The sequence below is a fragment of the Acanthaster planci genome, linkage group LG01, assembly GCF_054643075.1.
Source record: "Acanthaster planci isolate LZ-2023a linkage group LG01, COTS_SCS, whole genome shotgun sequence".
Classification (NCBI taxonomy): domain Eukaryota; kingdom Metazoa; phylum Echinodermata; class Asteroidea; order Valvatida; family Acanthasteridae; genus Acanthaster; species Acanthaster planci.
Genome location: NC_141777.1, coordinates 38,012,293 through 38,037,035, shown reverse-complemented (window position 1 = coordinate 38,037,035; position 24,743 = coordinate 38,012,293). Strand labels below are relative to the sequence as shown.

General features: G+C 39.6%; 1 protein-coding gene across 2 annotated transcripts in view; it reads right to left on the bottom strand.

Annotated features, from left to right (window-relative positions):
- Positions 1-349: 349 nt before the first annotated feature.
- LOC147800729 (uncharacterized) overlaps positions 350-24,743 on the bottom strand; it is a 50,731-nt gene continuing 26,337 nt past the window's right edge. The window contains exon 3 of one of the 2 annotated variants that reach the window (XM_087146161.1): positions 350-1,735. In XM_087146161.1, the coding sequence (XP_087002287.1) occupies positions 1,669-1,735 (67 nt within the window). In that variant the 3' untranslated portion in view covers positions 350-1,668. The remainder of the gene's footprint in view (positions 1,736-24,743) is intronic. The other variant, XM_087146160.1, reaches the window with a different exon arrangement.

The following is a 24,743-nucleotide window of genomic DNA, read 5'->3' as shown; positions in this document are numbered from 1 at the left end:
TGATTCCCCCTGCTTGACCTAACACTTACAAGGGGGCTGAACCGAGCTGCACCATGTAGGCCTACATATTTTTGCTGACAGAGGGACACTGGTGCTGTCTGGGATACCATGATTCAACGATAAAAAGACTGGGTAATTTGCACAACTAGCTTGTTCCAATTAAAGGGCACTGTCTTTCGATCCTGTACAATAGGATCATTCTGTGATAGGGTCCAGAATTTTGTTGATTTCTTCAGCAACTTTGACAGCCCCGAATACACCCAAATTCCAATATGGCTAGGTTTTGTAGTGTTTTATGCATTCTGGAGGAAGAGCCGGTCCATAGTTGCCTCCAAAAGAGGCTTGATAATATCAGGTAAGATATTGGGAGATTAAGTTCAGAAATCATCCAGCAAAGACAAAACAAACAAAACACTTTCAGAGCTTTTAATAGTTAACCACTGTGTGACTTCTTTTTAAAATGGTTTGCAAGATGTCCACGTTTTGGTTTGGTTTGTTTTGTGTTATCCAGTTTTAAGGACTTTAATATAATATTGTGTATGTTTTACATATGTTAGCCATCATTTCAAGTAGACAACAGAATGTTTTTTTTAAATGCAACATTTAGACTGGTGCCACACATGTAATAACTAGAGCAGACTGTCTGCTGCTTGATCAATCAGAGGGATTGGATTCCAATCTCAGTCTGGACACAAGTTCAAGTACGGTAATCAGGCCTTGGTCGGTTGCCAATTTTTCCAAGGTTTGTAAAACTTTTTCCAAGAGCTCAGAAACATGCATGTTCCCTCCAGCACAAAAGAAAAGGCTTTGCAGTAAAAAGATCATTTGGGGATCTGGTTGGCATACTGGTTCTTTCCTTTCCTTCAACCTCTGAGGCCCGGGCTCGATTCCCAGCTCGGTCCACATGTAGTTTAGGTTTTCAGTCCAAACCCGATTCCCTGGGTTTTACCCAGAATATTCCTCTTGGGTTTTCCTCCCACCTCTTACACTGTAACTGCTTCTTGTCTCCTCTCTACAGGTTTCTTCAGGCTTGCAAGCTCCAGAGCCTTGGGGGCTTTTGAGGAATCCTTGGTGTCATTACCAGAAATACTTAATCACAACAATAACAATAATCGCGGTTGGTTTTCAGTTGAGAGCTACAAAATATTTTCCTGAATGGGAGAAATACCCAAAAGCCAGGCTAAAGCTGTTAATTTTGATGTTTGATAATTCATTCCCCCCCCACCTTTCCCACTTAGAACTGATCCAAAATATTGAGTTTGTCTACACAGACTGGGTAATACAAACTATGGACTTTGTGTATCAAGTAAGCCTTGTTTTTCACATTTTCAAATACCCGTATTGAAAACCTTTCAAAATACGGTTTTCTGGTACTCGTATCTGGAAAATCCCTTATTTCGGGAGAGGAGGGGCAGACATGTCGAATCGTAGGGATTCTTTGATTGGCCAACCACTTGGCAGCCTACCACTCACAACATTCGTCAAAAGGCTCACTGTGGAGTTCTGTCCAGGATATTTGTCAATCCCCAATGTATTAGGTGGTAGTAAATTGTTTTATTATAAGGTATCATTTGGGCAGTGAGTGAAAAATTTATCTTTAAGTCAGAAAATAAATTGTGCGCCTGAGAAAAAAGCAATTTGGATGGCAAAAAAGCTTGGTTGTGGCTGTCACGGCACCAGGCAAAACCTGTCCAGTGTCTGTCTGTCTGTCCTTTCCTCTATGGCCAAAATCAGCCTGAACAAAATAAACAAAGAAACACAAACACAGAATGTAAACACACAAACAAAACACGCAGGCCAATGTAGTCAACAGCAAAGCCCTTCAGCAACTTTGGTGCATTTCAACCAACTTAGGTACTCTCACAATGTCAGTTATATCATTACTCAGACAAGTTTCGATTGTCTGAGTTGCAAATTAATTTCTGTTGGATTCCATTAAAATCAACATGCATGAAAAGAATGCATAATTATGCAGACATATTAGTTACCCTACATTTACAGGTTACAGTAATCGGACATCAACTAATCTGCACTAATGATATGTGATTGAATTATGAGACTTTGACAAGTGCGCATTTGTTATTTTTGCAAATCAATAGCTCACATCAACAAGTGCATTGAACTTTTGGATCGTTGTGATGGAGTTTTGATGTCATTTCATGACATCATTTGTAGCAAAAATAAAGTTAATTGAGATCACCAAATCTTTCAAATCAGAGCTGAACAGGACGACGTTAATAAGCTGTTGAAAGGTTCAGACCACGGCTAGAGCTGGCAGAGATTTAAGAAAACACAGACTGCATGTAGATACATTAGCCAACATCATTCACAGGCAGGGGTACATGTACATGTTAATGTGGATTATTTATAACACATCAGGTTGGGAATAAGTTACTCAATTTTACTTCTTTGTATCAGCCCTCATTGTTGATATCACAACAGACAAGTCTCAGCACAACATTCAGGAAATGTTGTGCTGAGACTAATCCCTTGGATGCACAAGGCTTATCACTGGGATGGATGAAAACCTTTCTTTCTCCCCGCCCCCCAGACCTTTGTGATGATTTTCTAAATGAACAGAGGACTTTTCCAGGCATAACTTCAGCACTCCCCAGCTACATTCTGCTTTTCTTCACTCCAGTGAAACTTTCCGACACCATTCATGTCGCCAAAAGACCACGCCACAGGGCAAAGTATTGTAAACATGAGACCCAGACATGCAAATGAGTGAGGGGTCACGGGGCCAGTCAAGAGTACACGTAGTCTATGTGCACCATAGCTCCCCTATCATTCTTTGGGCAACATTCTTTCCTTGACTTGCCTACACAGAACACATGAATCTTCCCCAATGCACACCAATCGAGGCTCAGTGCTGCCAGAGGTGACCCCTGGGTCAGGCGCGCAGGTCATAGGTCGTAACAGCATGGCTGCTGAGTGACGCTAATAATTAATGGATCCAGTTTTCTGTTTTGTTTTTATTGAAGAATCCACATGTATTATTCATGTTCTAATTTTCTGCCCAGAGTTGAAATGTTTTCAGCTACTGGGGTACGTGTACTTGAAATGGTAACATTAAGTCAGGGAGGGTTCTCATGACTAAGGGCTAGCCAGTTTCTGCTTTTGTTGCATGATAAGATTACATACATCGTAACATCATCATTGGAAGAGTCCTTTTACTCCCTTGAAATCCCTGCAAACATAAATGTAAAGAAATTGAATCTTTATGCAGCATTTTGGCATGCACATTAAGTCAAATAGAGCAAGACTTCCAGTATTTTTGCAAAAAGTTTCTGTGGGATGCCCTTTTTTGGGCCGTACTGTGCTGGTACCATTTTCACACACAGAATTGTCAAACGTGTCAAACTTGGTTAAGCTTCTCAGATCAAAACCTTATCTTACATGCATAAAGTATCACTAGCGGCGCAGCCAAGCCAACAGATGCTTCTTAACAATCTTTCTCTACCACTGAATAGACTTTTCAAAATTAAACAATCTGTGAAACCCCACTAAGTAAGCTACAATGGAGAAATTACTCATGTCGTTGGTAATTGACAATGTCCTTCATGCTGGAGTTGTGCGGTCCAAAATTCATAAATATCTAAGGCAGCTGACTCATATTAGCCCATTAAGCTTAAAAATAGCTCAACATTCATTCCAGCTTTTCTTCCCAGCGACTCTTTAACAGACAAAAATGTTAGCTCAATATTCATCCGCCGGAGATGATGGAGAGATTTCCAGCTTTCCTTCCCAGCCACTCTTTGACAGACAAAAATGTCATTTTCCTCATTTCATTTTCCTCTGTACATATTTCCTTCCATTCTGGTGTAGTTCCAGGCTCAGACCCTTTTTAGAGTTTTCTCGGACGGTATGTTTAAAAAATTCTGCACACTTGCTGTTGGCGAAAAATGATGAACCATGCTATAAAATATGATGTACAAGTACTTTGAAACTAGTTTGTTAATTCATCTGATCAGAAACAGAAAAAGCCCTTTGTTGGATATTTTCGGGGGATTTGGAGAGTCAAGTCTAGATTGAGTTTTGCAGACAGTAACATGTCATGCCCATATACACTTATGATAAAACAATGACTTTTTTATCTGCAAACAAGGAGTTGTGAAAGTTTCAAACATTTGAGCAAAAATTAACCAAGTGTCAAAGGTCAACTGGAATGTATATCCCCAGGCATAGGCTACAGTGGTATGAGAAAGAAGGGGTAAGATTGAACATCGCATTTTCTCATCAACTCCTGACAATTTCACAGTCTGCTAGCAAATTGAAGATAGAGAGGATATGTTTTACACATTTACAGTGCTATTGGCTTGAAGAGCAGAATCTGGGCAAAGCCCAAACAGCAAGAACGTGGGATGGGGGCTGGGTTAGGCTGGGGGAGGGGGGGTTACATTACAAGTGAAAATCGAACACTTCCTCTGACATGTGGTTCAAGTTGAAGTACTTTGTTGTATTCTTTTTTTTTGTTACTAAGTTACACCGAAAAAAAAAAGATCTGAATTCTCAGCAGGAATATTTGTGAACATAGGGTCAAAAACAGAATACGGTACATGTTTCTTTAGGCTGGAAATTTTATTTTGGACATTTCTTGTTCTTAAGGTTTTTCTTAAGGTCAAGGATACTTGCTCATTACCCTGAGGAGAAAAGATGTTCCAAATCAACTAGTCTTTCTAAATGACCTCCAAACCATTCCTGTAGGGTATGTTTTCTAAAATGAAAAATACATGTATTGGCAACACTAGCAAAAGTGCTATAGATTACATTATTTAACACCTAAGCAAATCCTTGTCATTTGATTGGCAGATTGTAGGTCCCGTGATATTCTATAAATAGAAAAATATAATATTTATAATAAATAAAATTATGGCTGACGTCATGAACGTTGAAATTTGTTATATACACCGTGCATTTTTGGTTATATGCAGTTTGATCTATTGCACGCAAAGGACTTCAATCCGTAATTGGTCAACAGAGGGCGTGTGTTTGCCCACAATCACTAAAAGGACAGCGGGTTCAAGCAATTTCGTGTTGCTGAATGACGAGGAAATTGCCGAATTACTTGACGGAGCAGACGGAAAGAATACGAAGAAGCAAATTCACGTATCTGCACGTAAATAAGAATCTTGCTGAATGACGAAGCAGATGACAGAAGGAAAGTACCTTATTTATATTCATATCCTCAAATCAAGTGACAAAGATCTACTTAGTTGTTATATAAAACAAATAATGAATGTTTTTCATTCGCGCATTGGAAAAAATATTGTCATTCGTTGAAAGATGAAATGTTCCATTCAACTCCCCTGTGGCTCATTGAATGGAACATTTCATCTTTCAACTCATGACAATATTCTTACCATTGCACTCATAAATACTCATTATTGGTTTAATTACATACATTTCTCTGCTTACGGCATTAACTTCACATCAAACCAGACCCCTGGTGCAAGATTATATTCAGCCCAAAATCTCTTACTTTTTAAAAACAATAACCAAATGAAAAAACAAAAGTGAATGGCGGTGTTTCATGACAAAGCGAGACACCAGAAATACTGGCTCAAGAGAGTAATTTATACAAGATGTGTACCATATTTTTAACTATAACTTAGTCTTTTGCAATGTACACAGAGGCCTGGCCAAGGTGCAGGCCACTACAGAGTCCAATACAAGGTTTCCTCCATGGAATTGTCACAAGTACAAAATACACAGGATATAAATCACTGCGAATGCTCTCTTATTTCCCCAAACTTAAACTAAGGACCAGACGACTTCGAACAAACATCACTCTAAATTTAGCATGAAATAGTTGGAAAGAGAACCACTTCCACTGGGAATTTGAGTGAAATGGTGATCTACCGGAGTACGTATTATCATGAATCTACTGTTTTGGAAGAGGATTATCTGAGGTAAGTTTATTAAGAAACAAAAGTGTTTCACAACTTGGCACCGGGGCCCCCACAATGGACAGCAATATTAGAAATTTGTAAACAGCACTCAATGTGACAGCTTTGGATCAGTGCAATTACCATGTTCCAGATGGCTGCACTAGCGTGACAGTACAAGTAAAGTAAAATGAGAACCAAAACACTTGCTACTTCTCCCAAATACAGATTCCTCTGTGCAGACTAGAGAGGCAACAGTTGTGGCATTTTAACGTATAATTTATAAACTGTAGAAAATGACAATACAAGAAAAACATTGTGAAGTGTTGTAAATGCAATTTTTTTAGTTTGATAAAACACAAGTAGTCGTAACAGCACAGTTAACACAACTGTGTTATTGAGCATACGGCAGGTCTACTAGTCCTTCGTAATGTTTTTTTGTCATCAAGTATATGTGAACATTAATATACCCACAGTGGGATACTGTTGAGGTGAGATGCACATTTCTGTAACATTGGAAAGTTCATAGGTTACAGTACTTGTGAGTGAAGCTCAAAATTGCCACTTATGGCACACGTAAATACTCATAAAGTTTCCTGTTGGGTACCACGTCAAAAACATTAGACATACCGTATTTGTGTATTGGAGGGAGTTTTCTTAAAGACTGTGGCAAGTGTATTATAAACTCTTGGACTTTATTATTTACCTTCCTGCAAACTGTTGGAGTTACCGGTAGTTTAAATATGCAAAACACTCACAAAATACTTGATGCACCCTGAAGTTGCCTGAGGAACATACATGTATATCATAAAAGTGTATTGGACTATACTCTTGAGAACTGGAAACTCCAAAACATGGACAAATATGTAATTGTCTCGCTACAGTTGAATGTGATATGAAAAATACCTTCACATGTTGTAAGTTCTGCATTTTCATCTTTTAGATGAGTGGAGGTTTGACGAGGGTTTTCAACTTCTTCCAAAAACTGCCTCCCCAAAGTTAACCAGCATTGTGACCCCTCATAACCATCGCAAGACCAACGCAAAGCCTCCAGTGTGTCACTCAGGCCAGAACTCACTCAAATGAACTCCGACAAGAGCATTACCTTTGCCACTACCCATTCCTCTAACTTGTGACCTGCGTGTCTGGCTTTGTGCCTGGTCTTGTGAGGGTCTCCACTGCAAGACTGAAGCTAAGATTCTGCAATGGACCGGGAAACATTTTTCTCTAAATCGAACATATTCAGGACGCAGATCACCAGAATCATTACCATTTAGACAAATGGTGAACATTCATAATTAGATGATTTTAGTCACTCGGACGCGTCAGCGGAAGGCGGTTGCTATTGGCAACCGCCACATGACATGACCCGGTATCACATGCAGGGACGGAATAGCAGTACATATATGTTATAATGTGAATAACATGAATGTCTTATTCCCTCGGTATGTCAAGTGCTTTTACACCATACATGTATGAGAGATAAAGTTAACCACCAACCCCCCCCGCCCTTCTCCCGTAGGCCTACCGGTTCATTATAACAGAATTTATCTGCCTCATAAAAATGATAGGAGTTTTGGCCTGCGTATGTGCACTGACAGTCTTCTCAACCATAATTCACTCCACTTTGGGCAGGAAAACCACCATAGGAAAGCTGAAGTGGCGGGTTCCCAGCTGGCTCATGGTTTCCTGTGCGTTGTCTACAAATTTCAGTCTTGTGGTCTTTTGCCAAGGCACCACACAACAACATGACCCTCTGTGATGTAACAGAGGGGGGAAAAGGGCCATCAGAAGTATGACATTATGCTCTGAATTTCAGTCCATCAAAATGACTGAGGAGTTTTATTCAATGACAGTGGTCTTGCCCCAACCCCGTTGAAACATTGAGGGCGGGGGCACTAGCCTCTCCCTCCCCTTCCACCACCAGTGGTTTCATTAATGTTGCCTCACAGGGGCTTGAGATTTGCCATGAAGGTGACCACTCAACATTGCAGACAGTCAAGTCAAGCTGCTATTAACTCAGAGCTCAAATATCCCCTGGAGCTCAGGTTATTTCATCAACAGCACTGTGCGTGTCACGGTTCTGTGACAAAAACTAAACCTGTGGTCGAGTACCAGTAGTTCTTTACACAGCATTTTTCCTAAATTCAAATGGCAAGTTTGCATGGTTATTCTGGCACTGGTCCATTCGACATACTCCCTGTATAGCCAAATCTTTAGCTACCTGTACTAGACCTGTAGTCATGTGAGTTATGTAAGAGGGGTCATCGTCCTTTTATGGTTTGAAGTCATCTGGTAGGATTACCCAATACATAAAAGATTAAAGAGAGAGAAATTGCACTGTCCTCAAGGAGTGGAGTGGAAAGTAATCCCTACAAAGGAAAAATCCACCCTTGTCTCCACAGGATTTGTCGGCAAAACCAATTTTTTTTAACAGTCAAAAAAGAGGTGAAATACATGTAGATTCAGATGAGTACATGTACCTCTCATGTACTCATGACCACCACACCCCTACCACCATCCCCTCCCAATCCCAGCAACCACCCATACAGGCCCCAATAAGTCCCAACCCAATCACCAACATTTACTGGAGGAGTATTTTCTGTTCATATTATACTAGTCAGTCACTGCATGGCAAATGTAATGAGTTTTTGATTTATTTTTTTTTTCAAATGATTAATCACTCTTTCTACATTCTATGGCAGCTGTTTGATGAATCAAACAGCTGCTTTTATGCAAGATTTAATCGACCATGATAAAGAAGTAAGCTGTGCAGTCCATCTTGAAATTTCCCTCTGTAAAATTGTTTTTACAATTCCTGTTATCGCCTAAAATTTCTTCAACCTACAACCTGTCTATGTGACTGACACACCTCCTTTGGCTTAAACAGTCACAGAGAGTCTAAAATTCCTTCCACTTGATTTGCCCAGTACACAGACACATAGGGGTCACTAGCGCTGCAACAGTCACAAACAGTCTAAAATTCCTTCCACTTGATTTGCCCAGTACATAGACACATAGGGGTCACTGGCCCTGCAACAGTCACAGACAGTCTAAAATTCCTTCCACTTGATTTGCCAGTACACAGACACATAGGGGTCACTTGCACTGCAACAGTCACAGACAGTCTAAAATTCCTTCCACTTGATTTGCCCAGTACATAGACACATAGGGGTCACTTGCACTGCAACAGTCACAGACAGTCTAAAATTCCTTCCACTTGATTTGCCCAGTACATAGACACATAGGGGTCACTGGCCCTGCAACAGTCACAGACAGTCTAAAATTCCTTCCACTTGATTTGCCAGTACACAGACACATAGGGGTCACTTGCACTGCAACAGTCACAGACAGTCTAAAATTCCTTCCACTTGATTTGCCCAGTACATAGACACATAGGGGTCACTTGCACTGCAACAGTCACAGACAGTCTAAAATTCCTTCCACTTGATTTGCCCAGTACATAGACACATAGGGGTCACTTGCACTGCAACAGTCACAGACAGTCTAAAATTCCTTCCACTTGATTTGCCAGTACATAGACACATAGGGGTCACTAGCGCTGCAACAGTCACAGACAGTCTAAAATTCCTTCCACTTGATTTGCCCTGATACGGAGACACATACATGCCAGGGGTCATTTGATTTTGACTGATAGGAAAAATGTTGACAAGAATGCATCTTTGCATGGGATGGTTTTCATTTTAATGGAGTAAACAAAAAATACTCATGACCCTAGTCATACACAAGAATCCCTCTTAAAATGCAACCCATCTGTCCGTTTTTTTTTTTTTATATTCAAAGGCTTTGCATATTTATTTATGCTTTGGTACATAAGAACACTTTGTTTGGCAGATGAAGGATTACATTTATTTCCCCTTCAACCTCAGATGAAACTCCGTCATAACCGTACATGCCAGGGACTGCTACCGGTATCTGACAAGAAGCGTTCATTCCACAATTGTAGAGAAACTGAAAAACTTTGAACTATTGACGTACATACATGTATTTAATTCACTGAATTGTATGGTACAGCCAGTGACGTTCTTACACCCAAAATTCAAAACAACAGACTTAGCTGTTAGGTCATGCCTGTTTGGATATATATTGGGCTCAGTAAAGAAATTGATTCAAGCGTGATTTGAACCTGCACAGCCCGGATGCTACCAGATTTTACTTTCTAAATTTACCGTAGTTTGTTTCTTCTTTGCTAGAACACTGCTCGTCAAAAGATAAAGTTTGATGTTTGTTTGAGATGCTGGCAACATGGTAATGCTGAATAATGTGGCTATAAATACTGATCAGGATTTGGAATGGGCCCTGTTTAGATGACACAGAGGTTTTACAACAATATCATTTTCAAACACATCCATTTGGCCACTTCTAAATGTCCCCAAGAGGTGTCCCAAAATTTGAAATGGATATACAATCACAATTTAGTGGACGAATTAGGAAAATTAAAAACATTAAAAACTAAATAAACCAGGTAAACAATTACTGTTTTTACTTCCCATTTAAATTCAAATAGTGTTTCCTGACATCTAATGTGATTGGGTAATTGGTTCCAATGCTGAGCACCAGCCAAGGCAAATGCCCTCTCACTAAAGTGATTAGAGGTCTTGCAAGATGGAGCATGTAACTTCAGCTGACGTGATGATCTAAGAGCTTTGAGGACTCACATTAATGAACATGACTACACATGTACGGAGGTGACATGTTATGGACGCATTTAAAAACAAACAAACAAACAAAAGAATCTTAAGCCAGACTCGATATTTAACTGGCAACCAGTGTTAATTGTCCGACATTTGGGTAATGTGAAGTTTCGATTCACAACACACCAGTCTGGCTGTGGCATTCTTTACTCTCTGAAGGTCCATTAGTTCGCATGCACTGAGTGACACCGTACAACAGAATGTTACAATAATCAATATGACTTGTAACAAGTGAATGAATCAACTCTTTGGGTGTCCCAGTGAGTAAAATATTTCTGAATACTACGAATGTTATACATCTGATAAAAAAAAGGCATTACAAGTTTTACATATACCGTATGTACATTCATCTCAAAATGTTCATTAAACCAAAAGCCAAGTTTCTTTACACAAGAGACAGAAGTGATGCAATTATTGCAGACAATTACACGATCAATATTAATCTTGGATAATTGTTGCTTCGTACCAATGACCAAAACATCGGTCTTTGCGTCGTTAATCATCAATATATTTTGTAACATCCAGTTACAAATTGCATGTATGCAACTACTCAATGCCTCTCAAGCTGTACAGCAGCTAGGTCTGTCCCTGATTGAGGCTTAAATGCTATAAATACATCTGAGTATCATCGGCGTATGAATGGACTTCCGGTAGGTATGGTTCTACGATTTCGAACAACTTACTCGATTAATTTACAAACGTTAAAGGTCCAAGACGTGAGCCTTGAGGAACACCATAAGGTAGAGTAGGTGGAAACTATCCAAGAGCACTCCGGTCACGGATCTTTGTTGAGACTGTCCTGATGAATAAGACTGAAACCAATCGAGTGCAGTGTCCGAGATGCCCATCTTAAGAGACAAACGTTTCAATAACAGATTATGGTCAATTGTGTCGAATGCTGCACCTACAGTACATACCGGTAAGTCGGGCATTACCAGAGGTGTCACCTGCTGCTTACTCATGCTGATCAAAATGTTATGATGTACGTGCACCTTAAGTAAGGTAGTTTCAATGCTACATGTACGTTGCTATCTATAGGCCGACTGATAAGGTGGGTAAAGTGGATGTGACACCATACGTTCATTAACCTCTTCAACCACTACCTTCTCGACCAGTTTATATATGAAACTCAGGTTACTTATTGGTCTATAATAGCTCAGAACACAATCTAATCCTGGGTTCTTCAGAAATGGTGACACAACGGCCTGTTTTAACTGCCAGGAAAAACCCCGGTTTGAAGGGATGTATTAACCATACCTTAAAGTACTTAAAGTAATGTACATGTAGGCAGAAGAACATCCAAACAGCGTATCAAAAGTTTCTTTGGAATTGGATCCAGGCAACATGATTCAGGACACATACATGTACTCTCAATCACATTCCTGATATCAGCACAACTCAGCTCACGAAATCTTGATGCACTCCTTCGGAAGTAACAGAGGCTATGCAGCACATGTACTGGGAAGCCAAAGTCCAACGACTGAGATCAGAAAATGTCACATGGTCTTGGGCCTATGCGTAAATGGGTCTCTCTTTTTAAGGAGTCTGCAGTGAGGCACACAGGCCAGAATTTGAAAACTGTTTTCCTCCCTATATTAAATTTCTTTGCTCTGCAGCACAACACATGACATTTACACAAATAAAGATATAAGCAGCTCCCTCGCTGGAACCTCTGTAGTCCCCTGACGACAGACAGAGCATACTGTCCGAAACGTTGAGTATCCTCAGGTTCTTTTCAGAACCACACGTACTCAGGAAGAGATGTATCCTTCCACGGTGCTACTAAAAATCTCTATGTACACGTACATGTAGTGTACATATATGTCACTGCTTGCAGATAAGGTGAAACACTTTAAAGTACATGTACATGTACAAAGTTTGGCCAGGGCTTCAGTGCTCACACCATAATATGGGACGCAATTGTCAAGTGGAACAATTCCGAACAGTCAAGTACTACATGTAATTCCTGACTGATTCTACTTTTTCTGCTGAATTTGCAAAGCATGATGTTGTCTTACAATAGAAGGCATGTGGCTAAACTACAATACTGTATTTGTTGGTTTTCTGCAAATGGTGGTTTCACATGTAACTGACTGTGAGGTGAAAGGCCACAGTGTGACCCTTGAGTTTGCAAGTGGTCTGAAAAAAAAACTGTCCAATTACATGTAAAACTTGCTGTACCACATTTGAATATTGAGAAATACATGTATATGAATGCTACCCATACTTGTACATGTACTGCATGTCCGTTCAGCATGAAGATTCACTTCTGTAACCGCATATTTCAGAACCCAGCAAAATTAAAATCAAGGTATTTTCTGTCCAACTTTTTCCTTGAAAATGTTGAGTTTCCGACCACATACTTTTTGTCTCAAAACTTGCAAGAAAAAACAATGACAGCTTTTTCCTAAAAAATAGTAATAAAACCAAAAATGATGAAAAGCTTCACTTTGTAGGTTTTGCGGATGTGTACCCTTGTGAACCCATGAAGCAGTCCTATGAAACCACAGACGAGGGCTCTGGCAGGATTATTCATCTGTCATCAAGCCAGGATTTCCCAGCTTCATTTCTAGCCTAAGACAACCCTCCCAGGTGCACGGACTGAGCTTACCACAGCACCCACTCATCTGGAGTCGGGCTCCGCTGGACTTTCACCCATGCAAGCATTGCTGCATTATTACTGGAGTTATTTTGGGGAACAGAAACCATCCAAGTTTTTTTTAGAAGGGGGGAGCATTTCCCTTCAAACAGGACCAAACTCAACTCTGGCTGCGCACCAAGACTTGGAACGGATTTCAGCCATTAAGCAAAAGACTTGGAAGGATTTCCGTACCGGTATGTTAAGTTAGATTCAAGGAGTGTCACCAATAGGCGAGGATGACGATCATGAAAGTCGGATCAAAAATATTTGGAGGAAACCAGTTTTGGGGTGGCCTAATTATTCAAGGACAATTGATTTGTTTTATATTTAATCAATATTTTGGTATAAATGTATTTCATTAGTGTGTGTGTGATGGTAAATACTCAAGCCCTACAAAACATCTTAGAAAGCCAAAATGCCAAACAAACTGCACATGCTCAAAGTACAAGCTACAAGTCACTTACAAGTAGGGGATCCTTACTACCCCAAAGGTACCATACTGTGGAAACATTTTTCCCCTGGTCTCAAAGTAGTTGGGCCCTAATCAAGCTTGACTAGATAGCAGTCTCAAATAATGACATGAAAGAGTAACTAAAAGAAAACATTTAACGGCAATCTCCACGTCCAGTTTTATTTCACACTTCTGAGACCAGTGCAGGCAAAAATGACAAACTTTTGCAGCTGTCTTTGGTTCAAATTCAAAATAGAATTCTTGCACGGATAGGCACAGACAATTTTAATTTAAGTTCAGTGGATAAGGAAAATATGGAAATCTGGCAAATTGGAGCTAATTGAAAACATGTGGAAATATAAAAACCACCTTCATTGTCAATCAATGGTAAAGGACTCCGATGTCTTCATTGTTTCACATATGCAAATTCTAACCTGGGACTTAGGAGGCCGAATATTTTTGGCCTAGGTTCTCGAGATCACTTCCTCTGACAAAGGAAGCATGCTGATCAAGTTCATACAATGTTGAGAGGCCTCCAAATAGCAGCCAACATTCATTTCCCGAAGACTTCCCCCATGATCTACAAACACAGTGTCGCACGCTGACACACACGCACAGATACACATGATACATGTATGTCCTACAGCCCAGAAGATGCTCATATTACATGTGCCACAAGGGTCCTGTGTGCATTAAAAATAGAGTTAAAATAACCTACGACCCTCCCATTTCAGCGTTATTTTGGCAGTGGGACTGGGTTGAACTGAAGTCCTGGTCTCTCTGCAGTAGTTTTTTTACTGCCCAGACCTTGGTCTGTCAAGGAAGGGGGAGCACCTCACAGGGGTACTGAGGAAATTTGGGGCCCGGTAAAGGCATATAGGAGGGACATGGGTGGGTAGCTAAAATGGGAGTGCTTTGGGGTGGCAGTGGGGTAATAGAAGGGGCATTGAGGAAACTGAAGGGGTGCACTTGCGGACTTAGGGGGTGGGTTGCAGGAATGCTAGGGTGCTTGGGAATACAAATTGAAGGAATGGCATAGCTAGCAAATAAGGCAACTATGGGCACTCAGGTTTTGGGGGAGTTTAGGAATAAGGGGTATGGTAGTGGTGCATGGGGGGGTACTAAAGACAATGGAGAGAGGGTACTGGAGAAAATAAAATGGGTACTGCTGCCCCTTGAGTTGTATGTTCAATTCAATTCAAAACTAATCACTCCATGATGGAAATTAATTACATGTAATGATTTTACAAGACATTGTTCTCTAAACTGTTGCTCTTAAAATAAAATGTAATTTAATTAATAGCTGTTCCATTGGAAACTGTACACTTCAAATTAACTTTTATTGTATTTATAAAAAAAACTGAAACACTTATGTGTACATGTTTTTCTCTGATTAGCTTGGAAAGCACTTCGACAGGAATTCTTTCCTTTGGGACAATCCTTTTGGAGCTAATTAGATATTGTCCTCATTTTTTTGGTCCAAATTGTATGTTCTCTCTGTATATTTCTTACCCATAAATAAATAGAGCCTGACCTAGGATCTTTTTAGGGAGCCCTAAAGGACCTCAAAACCCTGTACATGCACTGTAAATGTATCAATCAGAAACATCACTGAACCTCATGTACTTAACTGCATAGATAGTGTGTGTGTGTCACCTCCTTGCAAGATATGGAAGAACATGTACCGATACACAGCAACCGGGAATTCCTGCTATTATTTATTGGCAGCTGCACTTTAAGCTTTTCAATGCTGTTACTTAATCATCACAATACAAGATTTGGTTTTACAAGCGTATGAAATAAGATGCGCGTGGCCGCCTTGCCATGCAAGTGTGTCCTTTCCTGATGAAGATCACTGATTCTGGGCATCAGCCTTCAGTTTAATGTTAGCTTCACTGGAAGCAAGTTATGCCCAGGTATTTGGCGACTGCAGCCAACTCATTTTCCTCAAATTACACCCTTGTGTCTGTTGCTTTGTGGTCGCTGTAGTGAACCAGGTTTGGCAGTACACAGCAAAGTAAGGTACTTTTAGTTTTTTTCAACAGCCCAGGTGCTTCCTTTTATTTATTATTTCTTTATTCCTTGTGAATGTATTCTTATCTACAATGTACATGTTGCCCCTCAACAACTGCTGTCCAGGTTACCTTAGCATTTCTAGTCAAAAACCTGTCAATTTTTTATTTTTCATTTTTTAACAAAGCCAGGCACTGAAATGAATATCTTTTTGGTAAAGTGAGCCACAACATATGTTCAAATTTGCATCCATCAATGGCATGAAGCACTGGCCTGACAGCTTGAAAGGATGAGAGCATGTATCTCAGATGGCAAGGTACCAGTCTATGGCTACAATGGCACACAGGAGTCCTTTTACAAAGCTTTGCATGTTTATCACTCACAGAATACTTGTGGTGTGAGTCCATGAGGTAAAGATGTGTCTTATAACCATGGAGAGAAATCAATGATTCATACTGTAGAGTTTGAGGTGCACACTGGCATGTATCTATGGTATGTACAAATTTAAATGGGATAAATGGATAAATACGTGTACCTAAATGTGAATTGGGAACTTCGGATTTTTGTTGCTCCAGAAGTACTGGTAATTGACCTGTGTCATTCAATTATTAAAATATTTCAAATAAAAGTTGTTGCAATCATGAAGTGAACTACATTGATCAGGCGACTACCAAAGACTTTGAGCTAGTGTTTACGAACCTTTCAAGCGACACATTGGAATACCCAGTAGAGACCGAATCAGAGTAATTAACCTCCTTTTTAGCTTGCTTGGACTACTGCTAATCATAAACCTTGCAGCAGCTGAAATTTCCCCCTGGAGTAAAATCCAATTCTGTTTGGCCCCTGCTACCAAACAATTTGTGTTAATTCCACAGAGTTTTAAAGCAAATAGCCCATCATTACCATATTTTTTCTTTTTCTGGGGAATTTCGTTGTAATTCACACTCACAAGACATCAAAGGCGAGTCTTGCATCCACTGTGTCTTGGACCGCGCGTTGCCAGGGCCTAGTACCGTACACTGCAGCATGGCCTTGTTTCAATTTCCCCATCATGCATATTTCATGCAATCACCCTCCTGATTTAAATGCCCACATGACCCACTTCTTGTTGCAGAGGTCGATTCGACGTGACAAACTCAACAATCAAGTGGTGTTTCGCGGCCGCCTCAGAGCGCGTGAAGAGAGCACCCCGTAGGCAAGGAATCGGCCGGTCACACACGGCATTACCAGCGATGGTAATTAGGTCTTCTACAACAGTACATCTCAATGCAGAGCTACAGTTAACAAGCTCAGCGTAATAAAAGAAGGGGTACAAAAAAATTTGAAGGAGGGACGGTAAAGAGTCTTATTGAGGCCTCGGGGCACACACGCCCCTTTATTCTCCACAGCGGAACAAGTTGGTTACAATTTTAAGAACTATCGGCTTGCCACAACCCACGGCTGCCCTCAGGGTTTGGTTTCCACAGTGCTAGGAAATGGCAACTATTCCATCCTTTTTTGGTCTGTGGGTTTTTTAAGAATTGGTATTACACTAATTTGCAGGTTTTAGATATAGAATTATAACCAAAAGGGAGGAACTGAAAATGATGTTTATTAAGAAATCCTACACAAATGGTATTGAAAATATTAGAATTAATTTTACAATTGTCAGCATTTGCAATGTCTGAATGCACACTGAATACTCAAAAATTCTGCATTAAATCAATCTCATTGATACTGTAATCCACATGTAGCTCAAATATTTTGATTCTAACACGTGAACAAGTGTTGAACAAAAATCAGGTGAGTACTGAGAGCAAATGAAACAAATTTATCCCAACTATGGTGTCGTCATGGTAATGTTTTACTCAAGCAACAAAACATCAATTTCTGTTAAAAATCACTTAAAACACACCACAAAATCATGGAAAATGTTCCAGCAACCACTAATTCTTTCTGATTTAAACATTTCTGAAAGGTTAGTCTTTTATCTGTTTACATTCAAGTATCTTTAAATGAAATTTGAAAGAATCTCTTTTCCCAATCTGGGGATTTTGTCTTTACAAACCACCAATTTCAGGTTATACCAGATGTTAAGTGCAAGGAAAATCATTCAGCAAAACACACTTTGAATTTCAAAAGACTCACAGAACTTTAAGAAGAATTTTCACGATTGACGAAAAAATTCAACTTAAAAAAATAAATCACAACTTAAAATTTGACTTGGAACAACATTCAATATAAAGTGTAGCGCCGTGCAATGGACCAAAATGCACAGCAGAAATAAATTTGCAGATATCCTGCTGGAGGGCCGAGATCAGTCTAATCCTCCAAGAGATCAGAATCATTCCTGAGATTGCAATCAGAACATTATGCAGCACAACAAGCAACTCTGCTTGAGTCATTCAGTGACTGAGGAGAAATGACGCTTGCAACCAGCCTAAGGTAAAACTTCTCTTATCCATTGCTCAAAGAAACTGGAATCTGAAGTGATTTGCTGAATTTTTAAGATGAGGTGAATTTTGAACGAGAGGAACATTTGTCATTTTCAATTGCTGGCCTGAACTACTTGTATCAAGCTTTAATACACATTTTTCTCAAGAATGTTTATCTCCCAAATAGATGTCATTTGTGAAATGTTTTGAAATATTAAGCTCTTAGTTTTTGTTCTTTGCAAATGAGAAAGATGAATTTTCTCTGTACCAAAATAATGTGGCATTGGCAAAAAATGTTGGAATTTTAACAGTAAAAGATTGCAATTTAAGCAATAAAAGCACTCTCAAATGTTCTCACACGGAGTAGGGTACAGTAAAACTGTACAGGTTTTCATGATACAGAAGTATTTATTAAAGGGAAAAGGCATCTAGGCCACACATGTAGGACCTGAAATGTCAATTACTTTTATTTCATTTTTGGAGGTTTTTCTCAGAATGTTACACGACCTTAAGTTGCTTTTTAGCACTAAACATTGTTAATGCAATGACGCTGTGTACTAGTACCCAAGTTTGTGTTTATCAGACCTCAGCACTTGGTCTGGAAAATTTATGACTCAACTTATATGTTGTGGTACCACTCCATATTCAGTGACAGTGTTCTCATAGTCCTAAATTCACACTAGGCTAGGACTGTAAGAATTACTGAATGGGAGAAGAGGGAAATGAAGACTTAAAGTGTAGCATGGGATTCAGGGGATTCATGGGATTCATGGGGATTCATGGGATTCATGGGATTCATGGGCCTCTTAAGGCCAATTCCCATGCCCCTCTCCCTTTTGAGTTCATGCCCAGTGCATTTCTGAGCATCTTAAAGGTAGCCTTTTATCTCATAAAGATTGGAAGCAATTTCAGACATTCGTGAATACCCAGGTAACTTGATACAAGATGAAATGTTCACATTAATGTACATGAACATGTAGTGCCCAAAATGTTAAACTGAGTGGGCAGATTTCAAAGCTCCATGGCCGCGGCTAGTTTGGGAGACAAACTGTGCACAGTGGGCTGCCAGGCTACTTAACAGTACCAATAGGTTGGAGAACACTGACTGTGCAGGATCAAGTTCCTAAATGTATGATTTATAAGAAACAACTGCACATGAATTCTGAAGTGTGCAAGAGGTGATGTGGCTTCCTGAAATGTGTTCATGATACGACCTAAACGTGACTGAATAGACCATCATTTCAAGGATACGCTACATATACTGAGCATGCCCAGTGCGAGAGTAACAAGTGTCCTACACCGTGAAAGTGCAAATTGGAAAGCTTGTGTTGCCTCGCTCAAGTGCAAAAGGCAACCGGATGCAGGTGTCCCTGGTTAGAGTTTCCTCATTCAATTGCTCTTTTGTTTCAGCTTTTTTGAAATCATGTTCACAAAGTGGTTCCGGTACCGTACAATCTTTAACCAAGCCCAAAATGGGCTCAAGAATTTCAAGGGTAGGCCTATTCCCAAATGGAATACGAATCTTCTCATGACTCATCACTGCGGTGAATTTTGAATGTTTGAGTTATGATTATGAAAAAAAAATTTTTTTTTAGGCCATATTTCTCCTTTTTAAATACATACCACGAAAAGGTAAGTGCATCACAGGCTAATGCTTTTAAATTTAATGTTCTGTAATGTAGGCCCAGGTGTTCTTGTTTTGACATTTCCTATTGTCGGTAACTATGACAACTAAGCTGTAATGAGTTGGAACATAAGCCAGATCAATATGTGATAGGGAAGTGATGAATACAGAGAGTGCAAGCTCATGCTTCAGAATCTGATTTCTTTTAAAAGCACTCTCAGTTACTTTGGGTAAATTTTTATTCCAACAGAATCTTTCTCAAAGGTAAAAAGACTTCTACAATGGACAATCAGTTGAGGAGGATGGAAATGTCAGGCCCTCTAAACATGTATACAGTACATGTAATTTAACATTAGTACATATAAATGTACACATATATTTCAGGCCATTGTACACTTCACATTTTTATTCCGAAAGATCATCAAAGCAACAATTAATATTTTATTTGCACTGCTTGATACATGACAACAATTTCAAATTGAAGACTACCAAATTTTTTATTGTTTGTAATGAAAAAAATCACTTATTTTAATTGTCTTGATGACAAGTTTTCCATCAACCCAAAAGACCTCTATGAAAACACTTTTTAAGATGAACATTTCCGCTGAGGGGGGTGTTAATTTGATGTTGGGTGTTGTGGCCTTCACTGACATAATTTAATCAAATGTTTGCTTGGGGAATTAACCCACTGTTCATCTGACATGAACTGGCCAGCTTCAAGTCTATTTCCCCATAATAGGTAATACATGTACATGTACTGTGACTAGACAAAATTAACAGCCTAAAAATGGGATTGACTATCACTGAAATTTTAAAACACTGCATACAATGCAGAATAGAAATAAAAAATGTAGAATTTGTGCCGCAGATCTTTCAACAAATGCCAAATGACATGTACACGTACAATGCATGTATGGTGACATCACTGTCATCAAAACTCAATCAATTAAAACATGTCCTGTATAAATCTCAATTCAGAAAACAAATGTCAAGCTGCCTATGCGTAAAGTGACAGCAACACAAACAGACTTCACTGGACATGGCGGCATGTCACAGGCTAGGCTCTACTTTTTAAAAGTTTGCACTGATATACATGTACATGTATGTACACGTACATGAAACGCATATTGGTAAATTAAATGATACATGTATATGTATATTAAGGATGTGGACGATTTTTTGGGGGGTTGTATAAAGCAATTAAAGTTGGAAAGCACAAGCAATATAAGAGAAATTTATCGGTCACAAGTGAAAGGCAAGAGGTGAGACACCACAAATCATACACATGCAATCAATTCTTCTTCAATCAACCGTATTAAAAAAAAAAATCTGCACCTCGAGTATGTGTGACCTATGTGTGAACATAGTACCATCTAAGGTGCGTCTCCCAATACTAAAGACTCAGGTTATTCCATACAGTCCGCATTCATCGGCTGCCATTGCAAAGGGAATTTGTCAATCACCTGACAACCTGACATCTTCAGTGCGAATCCATATATTGTAAAATTAATTACAAAGCACACAAGCCCCACACTGGAACATGAGCAAGATTACAGAAGTGCATGTAGGGTAGGGCCATGCATCCATATCCAGCAGGGGTACAGGTTGTCCATGGCACATAAGTCGGTCATAATTCTATGGGCCCACTTGGCTGCTGGAAGTACTCCATTTGTAAGAGGTCCATGGATCCTTGTACTTCTCCATGGAGACTGTTACTCGCAACAGCAAGCCTCGTTATGACCAAGGGAACTTCAGTGACACTCATCAACTGTACTGGCCACTGATACCAGAAGTTAACCATCAACAATCCTTTTAAATAATTCGACAATGACAAAATGGATTTGTGCTCCAAAATTCTAAATCAACAAAACACTTCTTATCTAGTGTGTTTGTAAATTTCTAACCTACATTTTCTTTCAAACTGCGCCACAATTTCAACTTTATCTTTGACTTTATCTGCTTCAAGGCCAGTTCATGCCTAATGTAGCCTGATGGGAAAAGCAAGTGCAAAACCATGACATCACAAAAAGACTAAGGTGCAAATTCAGGTGAAAGCATTTCAATAGTGATAAATTTCGCTGTACATGAATCACGGCAATAAATTAGCTTTTGTGTGGAATAAGAAGCCTTGGGGGTCATCCATTTTCCCCATCATTTTACAAGGGTATACAAGTACACTAATAAAAAGGCCAACTTTGGACATTTTTGGTATGATTACATCACTTTTTGAACCGTGTGGACTGGAAGAGAAGGCTAACTTATGCTTAAATCTGACAAAACAAGCAGAAAGTGGAACTTTCCTGCCTCTCTCCACAACTCCCTCAGCATCTTCTGACTGGCCAAGGCAATTCCCAATGCAAAGCAGTCTCCTATCTGATATGCAAAATATTTCTCTGGCTGGTCACTCTGGCAAGATAACACTGAGGTGCCTGGGGGTGAAAATTACTCAGGGGTTCCCAGTGGGCCACTTTGGGGAAACAGACCATAAAGCATTCTGTGCATTTAGCCAGTGACTACCTATGGAGTAGGAGATGATGAGATTAACGGCTTGGAATTAATGGATGCCCATCCTTCTTCCTTCACCCTCCAACAGAAAATACCTTTTGAGGCAGTTTTGAAGCCTGTAGACCAATCCAGTGACCATGGTAATACTATCACTTGTCATTTGCAGCAATCCCCAGCCAATTGCGTTAAGTAAAACTGTTGTACAGAACCCACTGTTCCTTAACAAAATCTATGAAAATGATGCCTTTTCCCTTAAAGGGGGCCATCAGGATTGCCCAGTGAAACACCGACCTATTTGTCTATAAGCATGGGCCCTCTGAAAGAGAGGTTGCACGAGCAAAGATTCAATCATAGCACACAGGTCCAATACGTTAAACTTACTTGCTCTTTACATGCTGCTGCCACAGGCATGCAGAGCCTCAATCTGGTAGCTTTATAACCGGTTCACTGATTTGCGTATACGTTGCTTGGCAATTTTGCACGTGCTGCATTACTTCTTATACCATATGATTGGACAACATTTCAGAAAGCTCCGTTGCGATTCTGACGCGATTGTATAGGCTGCCAGTTCGAGGCTCTGCATGCCTATAGCAGCAGCATGCAACGAGTGAATATTAAAGTGTTTCAAGTGAAGCTAGCTAACGGTAGAATGCTTACGAGAAGCAATTTCATGCAAATAACCAATTAAAACTCTGATCACAAGCAGAGTAACCAGCACGTAGACTTGTGTTACTGAGCGGATCCACTCCAGAAATACAGATGAGGAAAAGCAGCTAGTTCCAATGTACAAGTTTTTATTATGGTACATGTATGTCAAGGGTATTTAAAAAAAACAACAGTCAACAGGGATGATGACAAATAACTGTCTGAAAGTTCAAGAAAATTAATAAACCAGTAAATTACATGAAATTTTGTTTCCTTCTTACGAGTTTAAAGATAACTGTTGTAGGACAGTGAGTCCCTTACTGTAATGTGTACCACATTACCCCACTTACCAGGAATGGTCCATGTAGTCATTACAAGAGCATTATTTATACTTTGATTACAAGTATAAAACACATTATGTACAAAATAATATTTTACCATTTACAATACACTCTGGTTCTCATATAACAGGTGTTCAAATTGAGTTAACTGTTTTTGCAATCTCACAATTTCAAGGAGATAATTCTTCAAGTTCATAAAGGTAATTACATGTAACATGGCTGAATGATCTACAATGTGTTGTCTTTTTTGTATTGAGGGAGTGGAACGAGTGTGTTGCTACTCGTCGAGCGGTACACAAGTTGAGAGAAAGGGTTAAGATTTGACCAGAAGTTTTTTGGGAGAACTTTAGTCAATGTGAGAGGATATTGATTATTTTTTCCCAGCATTTTCATGAGCAGACACGAGTTTACACTGGCAAAGTTTCAGTATCCCTACACTCTACACCACTGTCCGGGCAACGGCTCATCAGGGGCATGTCTTAACTGTCTCTTTCAATCCTTTCCTCTCTTCACGTGTTGGATTTATTGTTTAAGCCATTAATTACGGAGTGCATTTGATCTTCTGTTTGTAAAAGACACAGTATCAATTATTACTGATTATTATCAAAGGCTCTCAAGAGAAACAGTTCGCTACGGTATCTCACTTTGTAATTCAGTTCTGCCTATTACAGCTTCCCACTGCTGATGCATTAAAGGTTGTATCCGTGCAAAATTCTGAAAGTCTGAGAATCACCGAGGGCATATTCCTCCTGAGATTGCAAATACATGCGCCATACAAGGACCGATTCAGAATCAATTTTTGATCTGGTCCCGCATTTAAAGAAATTGCCACGCACAGCCATGCCTTGGTTCATTGGAAATTAACGACGCAGTAATGTATACCCGTTAGTGTCCCCCCACTACATCGGTCCTGGTTCGGATTTCGCTGCTTCAGTGGCATCTCCTCAGGCATGTAACCAATACCGTACAGGAAAATCTCCTGAGAAGTAATTCTGCTCATCGCATTGCAAACTTGTAATCTCTATGATGGGGGGGGGGGGTTGTTGTACATGTAAATGCAAGGGCGCTGGGCCACAAAGGATACAAGCAAGGCGAGTGGTAATTGACAAAATTATTCTGGAGTCTGGAACAATGTTACGGTATTTTGAAACCCAAAACATGTAGCAGAACAGGTTTTTCTTTATGAAGAAACTACATATATATCCATTATAGCTGTACATGTTTTGGGAGTACATGTACATACTAAAAATAAATGGCAGTTTGGTTGAAATTTCGGTTGCCATGTACCCTGAAGCTGAGAAAACAGATTCATGACATAATCTTGAATTTTGTGATTTGTACGTAATAACATACTTTGAAAATAAACAGTTCAAAGGTTCACCTCTTTTTTGATTTTTTTTTTATTTTAAAAATGTCCATAAAATAATGACATGAAACTTACACCAAAACATAAAAAAGAATAATGTGTCTTATAATATAGGGAGACTGTCGGTTAGGGTTCCTGGA